Below are 17890 nucleotides of genomic sequence, written 5' to 3' on the forward strand. Positions count from 1 at the left end.
AGCTGGGGGTGTGCAGCCTGCAGAAGAGGAGGCTCAGGGCAGAGCTCATTGCTGTCTGCAGCCACCTTCAGGGAGGCTGTAGCCAGGTGGGGTTGATCTCTTCTGCTAAGCAACCAGCAAGAGAACAAAGGGACACAGTCTCAAGTTGTGCCAGGGGAGGTCTAGGCTGGCTGTTAGGAGGAAGCTGTTGGCCGAGAGAGTGATTGGCATTGGAATGGGCTGCCCAGGGAGGTGGTGGAGTCTCTGTGGCTGGAGGTGTTGAAGCAAAGCCTGGCTGAGGCACTTAGTGCCATGGTCTGGTTGCTTGGGCAGGGCTGGGTGCTAGGTTGGACTGGCTGAGCTTGGAGGTCTCTTCCAACCTGCTTGATTCTATGATTCTATGGTATGGAATATCCCTTTGGTTAGTTGATATGATATGATATCCCTTTGCTTAGCTAGAGTCAGCAATCCCAGCTGTGATCCCTTCCAGTCTTTTGCCCACCTCCAGTCTACTTGCTTTGAGAAACAGCCTTGGTGCTGTGCAAATACTGCTCAGCAGCAGCTAAAACCTCTGTGTGTTACCGACACTGCTTTTGGTCCCCAGCCTAAAACACATCACCAGACAGGCTCCTATGAAGAAAGTTAACTGCATCCCAGCCAAACCCAGTGCAATCACCTTGTCCTTAGGAAGATTTCAGCAAGAGGATCAAAATATACAGGAGGGCAGATCTGTCATGGCCATTTTGGGCCTTTATTCAGTCTTTTCCTGTCTTGACTAAGTTCTAGGCAGGCTCTCCCAAGACATCAAGCTGAAGTGGGGACTACAGTAACAACAGGTTTAGTCTCCCATGTAAGCCTCACTAATGAGATCAGCTTTCTGGCCTGTTCTCCAGTCTGCTTCTGGCACATGCATTGTCATCCTTTGAGGAGGCAGAGTCATAGAATCAGGCAGGGTTGGAAGGGACCACAAGGATCATCCAGTTCCAACCCCCCTGCCATGGGCAGGGACACCCTACCCTAGATCGTCAGGGAGTGACAGGACTAGGGAGAACAGAGCAAAGATGGAGATGGGTAGGTTCAGGCTGGACACAAGGAGGAATTTATTCACCATGAGAGTGGTGAGAGCCTGGAATGGGTTGCCCAAGGAAGTGGTTTAGGCCCCATGGCTGGAGGTGTCTAAGGCCAGGCTGGATGAGGCTGTGGCCAGGAGAAATTTTAGTTTAGTTTAGTTCTGCTCTTGAAAATGTTCCCTTTTTATACATACTGTCTCTGGAAAGCTTCAGGATTTCCTTTTCACTTCCCTGCCTTAGTCTTGTGTTTCCTTCTTCATAAAGATAGTCCTGCCCCACTGACAAATGTGTTTAAGCCAAAGCTGTGCATGTCAGCCTGGGACATGTGAATAGAGGCATTTTAGAGAGGCTCCACACTCCTGTCTCTTCCCCACTCTCCTGCTTTAGTTCAGGTGCCAATTGTCATTATTGCTGGACTGAAACAAAGAGCAAAGCCTATTCCCCTTTCTTTTGGTGTTCCCAAGGAAACAAGTGGGGGCACCAGGCAGAGTGACAGCAATGGTGCTGGATCAGGCCAAAAGTCCATCTGATAGCAGCAATTCCTAGCAGATGCTTAGGGATATTCCAAGTGTAAGAGCATGGCAAACAAGTAGGAGAATGATATTACTCCAAAGTACTTTTTCTGTCTCCTTCTCTGGGATTTCTTGAGAAAGGTCTTTGTCTTCAAAGCTCTCAGTGATTGTTTTTTCTTTTACAGAGCTCACTATCTAGATCTCTTTTTGGCACTCAAACCATCTTAGGGCAAGGAATTACGCAGCTCAGAGTAACTGAGTAAAAATAGCAGGACAAAGCCCTGAACTTTCCAGATTCATGGGAAGTAAGGGGGCTGATTTGGGTATGTTTACTTGCTTCAAGCTTTGTTTTAGAATGGAGATAGAAACTTTATAATGGAGGCATTGTCCATCAAGTTTTTAAGGTTAAGTCCTTGGACAGGCAGGCTTTCCACTGATGTCAGGCAGCATTGCTCCACAGGCTGGAGTGGATCTCTGCCTGTGTGCACCAGCCTCAGCCCTGGCCCACAGTGTTACTTCTCCAGTAGTAATTTTCCACCCTTACCAGCATTTAGCTGAAAAAGGAGAGGTAAAAAAAACTAGCAGCAAATATATCTTGCAGATTCTGGTGCAAAAAAAAAAGAGCTTTTCTAAAAGATAGGAAAGTTCCTACTTGGTTTTTAGATTTTCTCTTAGTTGCTGCCTCTTGTTTCTGCACTTGCAGTGCCACAGCTTCATCATCTCTCTGGGGACATGGGGAGGGAGGAACAGCTGGAGCAAGCTCTGAAACAACCTCTGGCACAGAGCAGCAGCAAGCCAAACCCAGCTGCAGACAGCTTGACATTTAGTTGTCATGTGCTAGCCTTAGGAGAGCATGGCCACGATGCTGACAAGCTGGGAGCCTTGCTTGACTACACCTGATTTATGAGCAGTGCAAAGCCCCAACACCCTGTGGTGAGTGGCTGGAGGAGGAAAGATTAGTTTCCAGCATCTGTCACCTGTGGGCATTCTGAGATGGCTGTTAAAAAAGGTTGAATGTCTTAACCCTTCTTTCAGTGGGAACTCAAGTAAGGTCTGCTTGCTCCTTTGCATGAAAATCAGACAGGTTGTGTTTGAGAGACCTTCTGACTGTGCTGTGAGTACTGAAGGGCAGAGGGGAGGATCAACAGCTAGGCAGAGAAATGCACCATGCCATTCTTCCACACAGACCCAGGGTAAAGTGGTTCTACCCAGCTGTTGCTAGGATGCTCATGGAAAATATAACACAAAAGTAACTTTTAACCTTCTCTGAGTGACTCACCATTTCTCTAAAGACCAGGATCTGCTCTGGATTCAGCCACCAGCCATGTCCAGATGTCTGATTGGTGCAATTAAGCTTTTCTTTCTGGAGGAATTCAGTGTATTTATTTCCAAATCCTATAGCTTTAGATGTACTGAACCAGCTGTGAGCTGCAGAGCGTGGGTGTTGCACCAGCAAGGCTGGAAGGCTGGCTGTGGGTCACAGAGAACTGAGCTGACTGAAGGCTGTATCAGAACACATTGTTTTCTATCAGCAGTAGTGTGGCCAGCAGGACTGGGGCAGCCTGTCCCTTGTACTCGGCACTGGTGAATATTTGGTTCAGTTTTGGGGGCACTTAATAGGATAAAGACATTAAGGGGCTGGAGCAGGTCCAAGTAAGGGCAGTCAAGCTCTTGAAGAGTCTTGAGAACATGCCTGGTGGTGAGCAGCTGAGGGAAGTAGGATTGCTGACCCTGGAGAAAAGGCAGCTGAGGGAAGACCTTCTGACAACTACCTGAAAGGAGGCTGAAGTCAGGTCAGAGTTGGTCTCTTCTCCTACATAACAAGTGACAGGACAAGAGGAAATATCCTCAAGCTGTGCCAGAGGAGGCAGAATGTGAGGAAAAATGTCTTCTCCAAAAGGGTTGTCCAGCCCTGGCACAGGCTGCTCAGGGCAGTGGTCAACTCCCCATCCCTCTAGAGAGGTAAAAGTCTTGTAGATGTGGTGCTGAGGGACATGTGGTAGTGGTGACCTGGCAGTGCTGGGTTAATGGTTGAAGATCTTATAGGTCTTTTCCAGCCTGAATGATTCCATGATTCTAAGTGCTTCCCCTGGGCAGTCTCTGTAGGGAGAACTCAGAGATGAGTATTAAACCTGCTTGCCTTGGAATGGAGGCTGCAGGGATTCTTACACAGATGGTGGGGACTGAGATGTTAGCAGTGATGGGACTATGGGGAATGGATCAAAGCTGGAGGTGGGGAGATTCAGCCTGGCTGTGAGGAGGAAGTTGTTGAGCATGAGAGTGGTGAGAGGCTGGAATGGGTTGCCCAGGGAGGTGGTTGAGGCCCCATGGCTGGAGGTGTTTAAGGCCAGGCTGGCTGAGGCTGTGGCCAGCCTGATCTAGAATCATAGAATCAGTCAGGGTTGGAAGAGACCACAAGGATCATCGAGTTCCAAGCCCCCTGACATGGGCAGGGACACCCTACCCTAGAGCAGCCTGGCCACAGCCTCATCCAGCCTGGCCTTAGACACCTCCAGCCATGGGGCCTCAACCACTTCCTTGGGCCACCCATTCCAGGATCTCACCACTCTCATGCTGAATAAATTCCTCCTAATGTCCAGCCTGAACCTACTCAACTCCATCTTTGCTCCATTCCCCCTAGTCCTGTCACTCCCTGATGATCTAGGGTGTCCCTGGGCATGGCAGGGGGGTTGGAACTAGATGATCCTTGTGGTCCCTTCCAACCCTAACTGATTCTATGATTCTCTGTTGCCTTCACTGCAGTCAAGCAAATTACTTCAAGTCACTCTGAGAACTAATTCCTAGGTCCTATTCTGTGCAACACTGATTGCTCTTTTTCTTGCTGGAGACAGAGGATGTTGTGCATGCTCAGCAGCTTCTGGGTGCAGATGTGAGAGTCTGTGTGCAAAAGCAGGCTTTGAAAAGCAGCTTCTGGGTTCAGATGTGAGAGTCTGTGTGCAAAAGCAGGCTTTGAGAAGCCAGGAGAAAATATTTCAGTGTCTGAAGCTCTGTTGCAGGACAATTATACAGGGGAAAGGTTTGGATTTCCTCAAGCTGCCAAGGAGAGAGAAAATTAAGCTTTAACTTTTTATTGTTTCTAAATACTTGGCTGAGCCCTCTCCTAGTGGGAAACACTTTATGCTGAGCCCTGATGTTTTCTGCTGGGGGGAGAGATTTTGCTGAGGAGCATCTCTGAAACAAATCTCTTGTAACAAGCAGCTCCTCGTGATTGCAGGGCTACTACAGAAGGACCTTGGATTATCCCCTGATCCGGGAATGGAAGAGGACAGGCTGCTTTGCTGTCCCCATGATTCATTCCACATTCCTCATTGACTTAAGGAAGGAGGCCTCCACCAAGCTGACATTCTACCCCCCTCACCAGGACTACACCTGGAGCTTCGATGATATCATGGTCTTTGCCTTCTCCAGTCGTCAAGCAGGTACATCTGGAGCCTTCACTGAGGAGGTTTCTCTAGCAGAGATGTGCAGACCTCTGCTTTGAGGTCACAGGTCCTGTGTTGACAGTAGTGGTGAGTTGAGACCCTGTTCCTTTCCCCTTTTTTGGATCTGATCAGGGATAACCAGCAGCAAGTGACTGGCAACCCAGTTTTGAGTCATGGCTGGCTCTGAAGGACACAGGAGCTGTTCCAGAGATGGGGTCAGTGTTTCAGAGACAAAATACAGAGTATGCACCCTTGGGTTGTGTCACAGCAAATCTGTAGTGAACCCCAGAGAAAGCTGTGAGATGTTTGGAGTTCTGTAGGTGAGATTTATAGGGCATCACTTCCAGGAGATCCTCGAGGAGCAGGGTGAGGGAATCCCTTGTGGGAAACAAACCCCAGTTTGGTCTTGCACAGTGCCAATGAGGCTTTCCTTCACAGGGTAACTACCTGAGAGGTGTGTGGGGGGGTGGTTTTGCTTTTGTGAAAGCTAAATCAGTGCAGCTTTCACAGGGATGGTGTCAAGTGTGGGCTGTGCTGAGAGAGAACCTCATGCAGGCAAGAGCAAGTTAGAGCTGGTGTGGGAGCAGTAAAATCTGCATCCTGAACGTTGTGTCCTCAGTCCATCAGTTGAGCACTGAGCTGCTTTGAGTGCTTAGGGCACACTGGAGAGAAAATGTGCTCCCTGTTCCTGGGACCTGTTTCTGCCAAGCAGTGGGAGGATTTCTGTTAGACCTGAAATACTGGGGTCCTTTCAGGCTAAGTCACAGCTCCACTGTCCACTTCCCTACTCTGGAATGGCTGTTGGTGGTTGCAGAGAGCTCTGAGAGTCTGGTGAGGGGCCTGGAGCACAGCCCTGTGAGGAGAGGCTGAGGGAGCTGGGGGTGTGCAGCCTGCAGAAGAGGAGGCTCAGGGCAGACCTCATTGCTGTCTGCAGCTACCTGAAGGGAGGCTGTAGACAGGTGGGGTTGGTCTCTTCTGCCAGGCAAGCAGCAACAGAAGAAGGGGACAGAGTCTGAAGCTGTGTTGGGGGAGGTCTAGGCTGGATGTTAGGAGGAAGTTGTTGTCAGAGAGAGTGATTGGCATTGGAATGGGCTGCCCAGGGAGGTGGTGGAGTCACTGTCCCTGGAGGTGTTGAAGCAAAGCCTGGCTGAGGCACTTAGTGCCATGGTCTAGTTGATTGGACAGGGCTGGGTGCTAGGTTGTGCTGGATGATCTTGGAGGTCTCTTCCAACCTGATTGATTCTATGATTCTATGATTGCTGGAGCAGCAATCACTGTTTAAGTGTGCAATGCTGGCACTGGTGTTTGCATTTGTGGTGAGGATGTTTAGTCCCAGTTATTTCCTATCACCAGAGCTATTCCAGGTCAGGTTGTTTGGAGCTGATCTCGTTGCAGATGTCCCTGCTTACTGCACGGGGGCTTTTGAACTAGATGACCTTTAAAAGATTCCTTCTAACCCAAACCTGTCTATGATTCTGTGATTTTTTTTTGGGGGGGGTTGTATCTGGTGGGTGTTCTTTTCCCAGCAAAGTCCTACCTGGTAGAACAGTGTCAGAGCTGAGGGGAGCTCCTGGGAAAGCTGCTGTTGTAACTTCTATCTGTGTTGTTCTTTGCCCTGTGTGTTGAAAAGGGGAAAGTTTGGATGAAACTCAGCAGCACCAATGAAATGCTTTTCTGTTTAGGAGGTTTGGTGGCTTACTGAGGTGAAGATGTAAGGAGAAGCTGCTAGGGGGTCCTCTGAATGATGTGCAGTTGGTGTTAACTTCTGCTTGCAAAAGAGCCCAAGTCAAAGTGAGGAGGATGGGGTCTTCTTGGGGGCAGGCAAGCAGAAAGAAAGTGAAGTGTAGCTTGTTGTTGTTGGCAGTCACCTCTGCAGAGGTGACAGGCTGGGAAAACTGCCTTTCCCACTGCTTCCAGAGCAGCACAGCAGTAGCCACTGCCTGTTGGTAGCTTTCCTTTTAGTAGTGTTTCTGGTTTGAAGTTGTAGCAGTGCTGGAAAAGATGGTGTGGTCTTGGCAGACTGAGTACAGCTGTTTAAAACTCAGCTTCAGGAGGTTGATGAGTGGTATCTGATGAGACAGGTGAATCATAGAGCAGAGGCAGCAAGAGCTGAAGGTAGAGACCTTGGGAGGCAGAGGGGAGATGTGGACTTGAAGGGCACATTTGGACCCTGGCTGTCAGAGTCAAGGCATCAGTGTATCTGCCCCAGAGGAGAATTGAGGCTTAAGTCTGGATAGCAAAGCAAGCTCCTTCAGATCTACCTGCTCCACTTGTTCCTCTCAGAAATGCAGCATCCAATGTGAGTGGTAACTGCATCCATTAGCTCCAGCTTAGTAAGTGTTTCAGGGATTCAAACCCATCATATTTTTCCTTCCATTTTCAACCCCTTCATCCTTTTCCAGGAGTGCCTCAGGACATGAATGGCTTTCTTCAGCAGTCTGGGCCACCCAGCTGCCTGCATTGTTGGCTAGTGTGCTGGGCTGAGTTTTGTCACCCAGGATAAAGGTTGTGTGCTAGTTTGAAGCAAGCTGGAACCATCACAGGTTGACACCCAAGTTCAGAAATGCAAAACACATATGGATTTAGATGCAAACTTCAGGGGAGTAAGTAAAACCACTCCAAGGGAGAAGTCATAAATAATGGTGACTTTTATCCAGGTCAAGTATTGCACTTAAACACCTAAGATCAAACCATTGATTTTCAGCAGTGAATCTATTGCTTGAAGCAACTGTTTTGTGATGCTTCAGTGACTGTCCTACTTCTGCTGAGAGGATGTGGCCTGGGGGGCAAGTACTGACTCAAAGCAAAACTTGGTGTGGGTGCTTCATCGACAGAAGTGGACTCTGTAAAGTCCCTTGCACTCTGGAGATAGCATTCACACAGCAAGAGCTGAGGCCCTGAAGATCTAGAGCCAGCCAGCAGGAAGGGCTGGTCCCAAGGATGTGGGGAGAAATTTAGTTTGCCAGAGGGACCTGGACAGGCTGCAGAGGTGGGCACAAGCCAACCTCAGGAGGTTCAACAAGACCAAGTGCAAGCTCCTGCAGCTGGGTTGAGGCAATGCCAACCACAAATCCAGGCTGGGCAGTGAGTGGCTGGAGAGCAGCCCTGAGGAGAAGGACTTGGGGGTGCTGCTGGAGGAGAAGCTCAACAGGAGCCAGCAGTGTGCACTTGCAGCCCAGAAAGCCAAGCAGAGCCTGGGCTGCAGCAGCAGAAGTGTGGCCAGCAGGGCCAGGGAGGTGATTCTCCTCCTCTGCTCTGCTGAGACCCCACCTGGAGTACTGCATCCAGTTCTGGAGACCCTGGGACAAGAGGGATGTGGAGATGCTGGAGTGTGTCCAGAGAAGGGCCAGGAGGATGCTCAGAGGCTGCAGCAGCTCTGCTGTGAGCACAGACTGAGAGAGTTGGGGCTGTGCAGTGTGAAGAGGAGGCTCCCAGGTGACCTTGTGGCCTTCCAGTATCTGAAGGGAGCCTAAAAGAAAGCTGGGGAGGGACTTTTTATGCTGTCAGGGAGTGACAGGAGTGGGGGGAATGGAGCAAAGCTGGAGGTGGGGAGATTCAGACTGAGTGTGAGGAGGAAGTTGTTGAGCATGAGAGTGGTGAGAGGCTGGAATGGGTTCCCAGGGAGGTGGTTGAGGCCCCATGGCTGGAGGTGTTTGAGGCCAGGCTGGCTGAGGCTGTGGCCAGGCTGCTCTAGGGTAGGGTGTCCCTGGGCATGGCAGGGGGTTTGGAACTGGCTGCTCCTTGTGGTCCCTTCCAACCCTGACTGATTCTATGATTCTGTGAATATGGTTGCAGCTTTAGAGTGTCCCTGCCCATGGCAGGGGGTTTGGAACTGGCTGATCCTTGTGGTCTCTCCAACCTTGACTGATTCCAAGACTATGGCTGCAGCTTTAGGGCCTGGCTGAAGCTCACTGCCTTACAAAGACTAGCACTAATACCTGTAGCTTTCTGCCCTGTGTACCAATCCTTCATTTGATTATAAAAGCAGAGCTGGAAAGCAAGTCTGCCTCCCCATTTGAAGGTGGATTTACCATTCCAAAGCACCTTTTATCCCAGAAGGAGCAGAAGGGCTGTCTGACTCTGTGCAGCTTAGCAGTGTTTAAGGCAGTGGAAGAGAAGCCCGGAGATCAGTGAAGCCAGACAAGATTAGTTGATGAGATCAGTGCCAAATCCATTAATGTCAGCAGGTAGCAATTTTGGGGTTTTTTTGTGTTGTTCTGCCATTTACCTAAATTGCAACTGACAGATGAATGTGTTTTGGCAAGTAGAGCAGCCAGCAATTTGCTTGCAGAACTTAAATTGGTAGGAGCAGCGAGGTCATTAATGCAGACAGTCCTGCCCTGCTAAAAATACCAGGGATTGGGGGGGACTCAGACATGGAAGCACCAACAAGCTTCCCAAAAAGGTGGGGTGTGGTTGTGATTGTTTGATTGAAACAGAAAAGAAAGAAACAAAAGGCAGGTTTGTAGTTTCCTTTACATCTCCTTGGCTGCTTGTATGGGTTCTAGCAGCTTTCACGTTGTGGTTAATCAGTCAATGAATCTTAGCATGAAAAACAACAGAAATGCTTCCCTTGGCTTCTCTGGAGGTAGCTTTGGAGGTTGGTGCCTGATGTTTGATCAGGCCCAGTGCTGCTGCTGTTGTAGCTGATAGTGGGCAAGCCAGCTCTTACCCTTCAGGAGGCCAAGCTCAGGTGCTGCGAGTGGCTGGCGCAGGAGCGGTTATAGAGCGGTGCTGCTTCTTAATGCCTTCATCAGTGATCCAGTGGGGACCCAGTGGCATCCATGCCTTCATCAGTGACCCAGTGGGGACTCAGTGGGATCCATGCCTTCATCAGTGACCCAGTGGGATCCATGCCTTCATCAGTGACTCAGTGGGATCCATGCCTTCATCAGTGACACAGTGGGATCCATGCCTTCACCAGTGACACAGTGGGATCCATGCCTTCACCAGTGACACAGTGGGATCCATGCCTTCACCAGTGACACAGTGGGATCCATGCCTTCATCAGTGACACAGTGGGATCCATGCCTTCACCAGTGACCCAGTGGGGATCCATGCCTTCATCAGTGACACAGTGGGGATCCATGCCTTCATCAGTGACCCAGTGGGGATCCATGCCTTCATCAGTGACACAGTGGGGATCCATGCCTTCATCAGTGACACAGTGGGATCCATGCCTTCATCAGTGACACAGTGGGATCCATGCCTTCATCAGTGACACAGTGGGATCCATGCCTTCACCAGTGACACAGTGGGGACCCAGTGGGATCCATGCCTTCATCAGTGACCCAGTGGGGACCCAGTGGGATCCATGCCTTCACCAGTGACCCAGTGGGGACCCAGTGGGATCCATGCCTTCATCAGTGACCCAGTGGGGACCCAGTGGGATCCATGCCTTCATCAGTGACCCAGTGGGGACCCAGTGGGATCCATGCCTTCATCAGTGACCCAGTGGGGACCCAGTGGGATCCATGCCTTCATCAGTGACACAGTGGCATCCATACCTTCATCAGTGACACAGTGGCATCCATACCTTCATCAGTGACCCACTGGCATCCATACCTTCATCAGTGACCCACTGGCATCCATACCTTCATCAGTGACCCAGTGGCATCCATACCTTCATCAGTGACACAGTGGCATCCATACCTTCATCAGTGACCCACTGGCATCCATACCTTCATCAGTGACACAGTGGCATCCATACCTTCATCAGTGACCCACTGGCATCCATACCTTCATCAGTGACCCACTGGCATCCATACCTTCATCAGTGACCCACTGGGATCCATGCCTTCATCAGTGACCCAGTGGCATCCATGCCTTCATCAGTGACCCACTGGGATCCATGCCTTCATCATTGACACAGTGGGATCCATGCCTTCATCAGTTACCCAGTGGCATCCATGCCTTCATTAGTGACCCACTGGCATCCATGCCTTCATCAGTGACACAGTGGCATCCATGCCTTCATCAGTGACACAGTGGCATCCATGCCTTCATCAGTGACACAGTGGCATCCATGCCTTCATCAGTGACACAGTGGGATCCATGCCTTCATCAGTGACACAGTGGCATCCATGCCTTCATCAGTGACCCAGTAGCATCCATGCCTTCATCAGTGACCCAGTGGCATCCATACCTTCATCAGTGACCCACTGGGATCCATGCCTTCATCATTGACACAGTGGGATCCATACCTTCATCAGTGACACAGTGGCATCCATACCTTCATCAGTGACCCAGTGGGGACCCAGTGGGATCCATGCCTTCATCAGTGACCCAGCAGCATCCATACCTTCATCAGTGACCCAGCGGGATCCATGCCTTCATCAGTGACACAGTGGGATCCATGCCTTCATCAGTGACCCAGCGGGATCCATGCCTTCATCAATGACCCAGCGGGATCCATACCTTCATCATTGGCACAGTGGGATCCATACCTTCATCATTGACACAGTGGGATCCATACCTTCATCATTGGCACAGTGGGATCCATACCTTCATCACTGACACAGTGGGATCCATGCCTTCATCACTGACACAGTGGGATTTATACCTTCATCATTGACACAGTGGGATTCATGCCTTCATCATTGACACAGTGGGATCCATGCCTTCATCATTGGCACAGTGGGATCCATACCTTCATCAGTGACCCAGCGGGATCCATACCTTCATCATTGACACAGTGGGATCCATACCTTCATCATTGACACAGTGGGATTCATGCCTTCATCATTGACACAGTGGGATTCATGCCTTCATCACTGACACAGTGGGATCCCTGCCTTCATCATTGGCACAGTGGGATCCATGCCTTCATCATTGACACAGTGGGATCAAATGCACCCTCAGCCAGTTTGCAGGCAACATTAAGCTGAGAGATGCAGGTGAAGCACTGGAGGGATGTGATATAATCCTGGACCTGAACAAGCTGGAGAAGTGGGCTTCCTGAGGCTCCCCAAGGCCAAGCACACTTGCAGCTGGGCCAGAGCAATCCCCAATATCAGTCCAGGCTGGGGAATGAAGGGATGGAGAGCAGCCCTGTGGAGAAGGACTTGAAAGTGCTGGTGACTTAAAAGCTGGGCATGAGCTGGCTGTGTCCTGGACTGATCCTCAGCAGCATGGGCACCAGGATTCTGCACCTCTGCTTCACTGTGCTGAGACCCTACCTGCAGTGCTGGGGCCAGCTCTGGAGTCCTCAGCACACCAGAGACATGGAGCTGTTGGAGCAGGGTCAGTGGAAGCCACAGCAATAATAGGAGGACTGGAAGCCCTCTGCTGTGAAACCAGGCTAAGAAAGTTGGGTTGTTCAGCCTGGAGAAGAGAAGGCTCCAGGGACACCTTCTGGTAACCTTTCAGTGCTTAGAGGGACAGAGAAGAAAGCTGGAGACAGACTTTATCAGGGCCTGCTGTGGCAGAACAAGGGCTGATGGGTTTAAACTAGAAGAGGGAGGTTTAGACAAGACAGGAGGAAGACATTTTTGGCTCTGAAGATAATGAGACCCTGGCTCAGTTTGCCCAGAGCCATTGCAGATGCCTGTGGCGGTTTGGGTGTTCCCTGCCCCCCTGCTCTTATGAAATCACCCAGACTAGACTCAGCCAAGCTGGAAGTTAAGGAATTAGACTTTCTATTTACAGCTCAGCACAAGATCCAAGCAGGTATTTACAGTATATACAGCTAGAGACAGAAGTAGACAAGTCAAAAGTGATACTGAAACACAACAGCCCTCCCAGAAACCTGAGTCCCCAGGAGGGGCTTCCAACCACCCTTCCACCTCCTTTCCACCCCTCTACCTTATCCCAGACTTTGCCTGATGTGCAAGGTGAGCTTGGAGGATCAGCAAGAGGGGTTACAAAGCAGAAGGATTAGTTGCACAGGGGAAGCCCAGGGAGAAAAGCACAGGGCACCAACTGCATCAGAGACCCCCACACTCTGGCTCTCCTGCTCTGTCTTGTCTCTGGCTTGTGTGCTTGTTTTTATCCATCTCAGCAAGCCTCTGAGTGCAGCAGCCATCACCACTGTTTTCTTTTCACAGCCTACAGTCTAATTCTTCTCACCAAAATATTCCAGTTAGCCTCAGACTAGCACAGTGCCTCATCCCTGGTCTAGTTGGTGTTAGGTTGAACTGGATGATCTTGGAGGTCTCTTCCAATCTGGTTGGTTCCCTGATTCTGTGATTCCTGGTGAGGTTGGATGGGGCTCTGAGCCACCTGCTCTAGTTGCAGATGTCCCTGCTCACTGCAGGGGCATTGGAGTAGAGGAGCTGTTGCTAAGCCCTGGGTCTGTACAGGGGAGAGTCTCAACATCCCACTTGGCTCCCATGCCAGCTGTTGCACCACTTGAGGCTGGCTTCCTTGAAGGGTGAAAACCTGTTCCTGCTTTTGGCTCTGGCCCTATGAGAGATTTGTCAGGTGAGGGCCAGGACTGAGCAGTGCAGGTGGGGTTTTGGGGATGAGTGTTTCTGTGGTACTCCCCAGTTAGCTGCACTTGTCCTGATGCGAGGTTGTGGCAAGGTTGGGGTCAGTCTCTTCTCCCAAGTAACAAAGGACAGGACGAGAAGGAAATAGGCTGAAATTGCATCAAGGGAGGTTTAGGTGTGACATTAGGAACAGTTTCTTTCCCAGAAGGGTTGTCAAGCCCTGGAAGAGGCTGCCCAGGGGAAGTGGAGTCCTGTAGGGATTGCAAAGCCGTGTAGGTGTGGTGCTGAGGGCCGGAGTTGAGCGGTGACCTGGCAGCGCTGGGTTAACAGTGGGCTTTGATGGTTCCCAAAGTCTCTCCTAACCCAAACGACTCAGTGGTCAGACAAAGCTTTTGCTAAGGGCTGGTTCTGCCCTCTGCTGTGGGATTGTTTTCATAGCATGAAGGAAAAGGCCAAAGAAGACTCTTCCTCTGGGCTAAGAAGGGGGTTCCTAGACTCTCCTAGGAGAAAACTGCTCTTAAGGGAGCGAGTGGAAGTTGATTTGATGAGGGAGGTGACTTGCTGCTGGCCAAATAAACCACTAAATAGCTCCATCATGCATCCTGGGGCCAAGGTCTGGGCAGGAGTTTGATTGTGGCAACGTAGCAACAGAGCAGCACAATCCACTGGTGGAAGACCTGTCTCTAATTCCTGGCTTTGTGTGATTCCCAGGCATACAGATGTTCGTCTGCAACCGTGAGCACTATGGTTTCCTTCCCATGCCCCTGAAATCACACCAGTCACTGCAAGAGGAAGCAGAGAACTTTGTGCACACGCTGATTGAGGCCATGAGTAAGTTTCTGTGCCTTCCCATGGTGGAGTGTCTTGGGTTCCACACGAGGTCTCCACGTGTTCCAGCGCGGAGCTACATTGTAAATTCCCAAACCCACATTTAAACCCAGTGAAATAACTGCTATCCAGTACCATTTCTCCCCCAAAATATCTGGAGCTTCTGTGTCCCAACACATATACTCAGATTGATTCCATGTTCCAGAAACATTTCTAAACACAGTGAGATTACTAACAGAATTCAGGAAATAGGCATAGACTCGGACAGGCAAATGCTTAGACTATTCCCAGACCATATCAATGACAATCCAGAAGACATGGTAACTTATAAACTTCAACAGCCAGCCCCAAAACAGCCATGCAAAAGCTTGAATGATTAAGACTCTCAGAATATCCATTTTTTAACTTCCAAATCTTCTCTGAAAGAATTCTTTCTACCTAGCCCCACGTTGAGACGCCAAATAAATTGTCTTGGGTTCAAATGCAGGTTCCCAGAGACTCTAATAAATTTAGTAGACCCAATGACAATTTATAGAATTTATAGAGTGCCCTCCCCTCTTTCCCCCTCCCTTCCCAGAGATAGGGAATTAGATGTAGAGAGGGAGAGGTGAGCACACCCCAATAAATCACAATAAATCAATCTCACTCGATTTGGACGTTAAAAAAAAGCAAGGTTTAACAATAACTTAGAAAAGAGTATTGGAGGTAGGGGAGTTTACAAAGGATAAGGAAGGGAAAACAGCAAAATACAAGAAGGGATGGATACAACCTGAGCAATGTGATGGTGTCTCTGCTTCGTGGCTGCCACGTGGTGTGCTGGTATGCAGTGTGAGTGTGTGGGTCAAGAGGGAGCGCAGGAAAGAGAGAGTGAGGAGCAGGAAGTGCTCCTCTTTTATACCACAGGAAGTGGGGGGAGTGGGCTAACCATCACCTGGAGTGTGGCCCACCCCTGGGGAGGGGCCAAGACCTCTAGGGTCAGGTTCAGGGTTACGCCCCCCCTGGAGTGTTAACCCTATACATGGAGCCACCTCTTCAAGTTCATGTTTGTAGAGCTCTCCTGCCTGCAGCCCAGCTCTCTTCCCCCTTGGGAGCCTGCAGCCTGCTCTGGCTGCTGTCGTACTGGTTGGATATGCAGTTCCCCATTTTCCACCCCTTTCCTACCTAGGGACATAATCACATTCAGGTCCACTCCATTCACAAAACCACTTTCCCATCTTATCACAGTATCACAGTATCACCAAGGTTGGAAGAGACCTCACAGATCATCAAGTCCAACCCTTTACCACAGTGCCCAAGGCTAGACCATGGCACCAAGTGCCACGTCCAACCTTGCCTTGAACTGCCCCAGGGACGACGACTCCACCACCTCCCCAGGCAGCCCATTCCAGTATCCAATGACTCTCTCAGTGAAGAACTTTCTCCTCACCTTGAGCCAAAATTTGTTGCATCTTTATTGCAGAAAGGATGCTGCAGAACCTTGGGTTTCTCTTGAAATCCATTGGGCATGTGCCTGCTGGCTTCTGCTTTGCAACATGGAGGCTTTCTGCTGCGCCCACTCTTGCACAGAGCTCAGATCCCAGCTCTCTGGGGCTTTTTAGGCCCAGTGGTGAAACACATGTGGATATATTCTGTCACTGCAGCTCCTACATGAGGGTGATACTTGGCATCTCTCCTCTCTTTCAGTTGATCGCCCTCCTGTTGAACCCTCTCAGTATGTCTCTGTTCCGCCGAAGAACCCTGACAAGATGGGATTTGATGAAGTAAGGAATGTGTTTTGCTGCCACTGTTTTGTCTTCTCTTCCTGTTTATCAGTTAGAGGAGCTTGGTTCTGCCTGTAGCTTAGCTTCCAGCCATTTCCCTTGGAGTATGTTATCTTTTTACATTGTTAGTTCCTCCTCAATCACTCTTCTTTTGGTCTTCATAGAATCAGTCAGGGTTGGAAGGGACCACAAGGATCAGCCAGTTCCAACCCCCCTGCCATGCCCAGGGACATCCTACCCTAGAGCAGGCTGCCCACAGCCTCATCCAGCCTGGCCTTAAACACCTCCAGCCATGGGGCCTCAACCACCTCCCTGGGAACCCATTCCAGCTTCTCACCACTCTCCTGCTCAACAACTTCCTCCTCACGTCCAGTCTGACTCTCCCCACCTCCAGCTTTGCTCCATGTAGCTGTGGTGCTGAGGGATGTGGTTCTGTGGTGGCTTTGCAGTGAGTTAACTCTTGGACTCAGTCATCTTAAAGGTCTTCTCCAACCAAACTGATGTTTCAGCCCAGACAGGAGGAGATGACAGAAGTGAGGCTGAAAATCAGGGTTTTTAGCTCTGGAGAGCCCAGAGCAGCTGGGAATCTAGACTCTCAGCTGGGTTCTCTCCCTTCTGCTCTCTCTCTTCTGCTTTCCAGTGCCAGAAGGGAGCAGTTTACCTCAGCTGAGAGACACTGGAGAGCCCAGAGCAGCTGGGAATCCAGCCTCTTAGCTGGGTTCTCTCCCAGGCTGGATCCATCCAGGAGTGATGAACACTCTGCACACTGTCTCCTTTCTGAGGCAGCTCTCCCTCTGTCCTCCTTGATCTTGGTAGCAGAAGCATGTGGGAACCAAGGAGGACAGAGGGAGAGCTGCCTCAGAAAGGAGAGTTTCTGCTACAGCCTGAAGTAAAAGTGAACTGGAAAGATGGTCACTGACACATACAAGGCCCCAAGACTGTGCAGAAATCTGTCTTCCAGCTCTGCCTCATGTTGTGGAGGGAGGAAGGAGGCCAGGGAAGGATCTGCTGTGCCTGAATTACCCAGTGTCTGTGTTATTCCCAGAGCCAGCAAGCCCTGTGTGTGCAGCTGCCAGGGTGGCAGTTGTGGTGATCAGGGCAGCCTTTGTTCTCGTGGCCTATTCTGCTGCATCTGTTTTCATGGCTTGGAAAGCCTGAACCTGATTTGGCTATGGGTGTTTGAGCCTCTGTGCTTGGGACACAGCTGGTGCAGGGTTTTTTCCATGTTGTGCTTTGTGGCTGTGCTTTATTTATCCAATTTATTATTTTTGCATTTGCACTGAGCTGGAATTTAGTCCACTTCTTACTGGGATGAGGTTTTGCTCCACAGGCTACAAGGCTGCACTTTTACTTGTCTGCCCAGGGCTGAAAAATAGCCCTGACCCTCTGCAGTTCACTTGCAAGTGAGACCTTCAGTCCTCTGCCCTCCTCTGTCCCCTCAAGGCTTGGAGGGAGCCTTGCCCAGACTGCTCTGTGCCTGGTCTGGGCACTCTGCTCTGGCAGGGGCAGCAGTGGATCTGCAGTGCCTGAAATGCTCTCTGCTGTGTCCTTGTACTTGTCTGGAGGCCACACTGATAATCCTCAGTACAGGCAGTGGTGGCACTGTGGGGACAGTGTTCCTCTGGGACTGAGGCTGGAGCTGGCCATGTTACTCTGTGTTTAATAGAAATAAAAGCATCCTAGGTCTTTGGAAATGGTAGGCTTGGCTGTCACTTGGTCTCCTCCCACATTTATTCATCCTTGAAGAGCAAGTTTGCCCTCAGAACATCCACCAAAATCATAGAATCACAGAATCAAGCACACTGGAAGAGAGCTCCAAGCTCATCCAGGCCAACCTAGCACCCAGCCCTGGCCAATCAATCAGACCAT

General features: G+C 50.3%; 1 protein-coding gene across 1 annotated transcript in view; it reads left to right on the plus strand.

Annotated features, from left to right (window-relative positions):
- The window catches only part of COLGALT2 (collagen beta(1-O)galactosyltransferase 2), a 74756-nt gene that overhangs the window by 48868 nt on the left and 7998 nt on the right, over positions 1-17890 (plus strand). The window contains exons 5-7 of the mRNA XM_064148077.1: positions 4797-5001; positions 14145-14264; positions 15945-16021. Coding sequence (XP_064004147.1) covers positions 4797-5001; positions 14145-14264; positions 15945-16021 — 402 coding nt within the window. The remainder of the gene's footprint in view (positions 1-4796; positions 5002-14144; positions 14265-15944; positions 16022-17890) is intronic.

Source organism: Pogoniulus pusillus, chromosome 8 (genome assembly GCF_015220805.1).
Source record: "Pogoniulus pusillus isolate bPogPus1 chromosome 8, bPogPus1.pri, whole genome shotgun sequence".
Classification (NCBI taxonomy): domain Eukaryota; kingdom Metazoa; phylum Chordata; class Aves; order Piciformes; family Lybiidae; genus Pogoniulus; species Pogoniulus pusillus.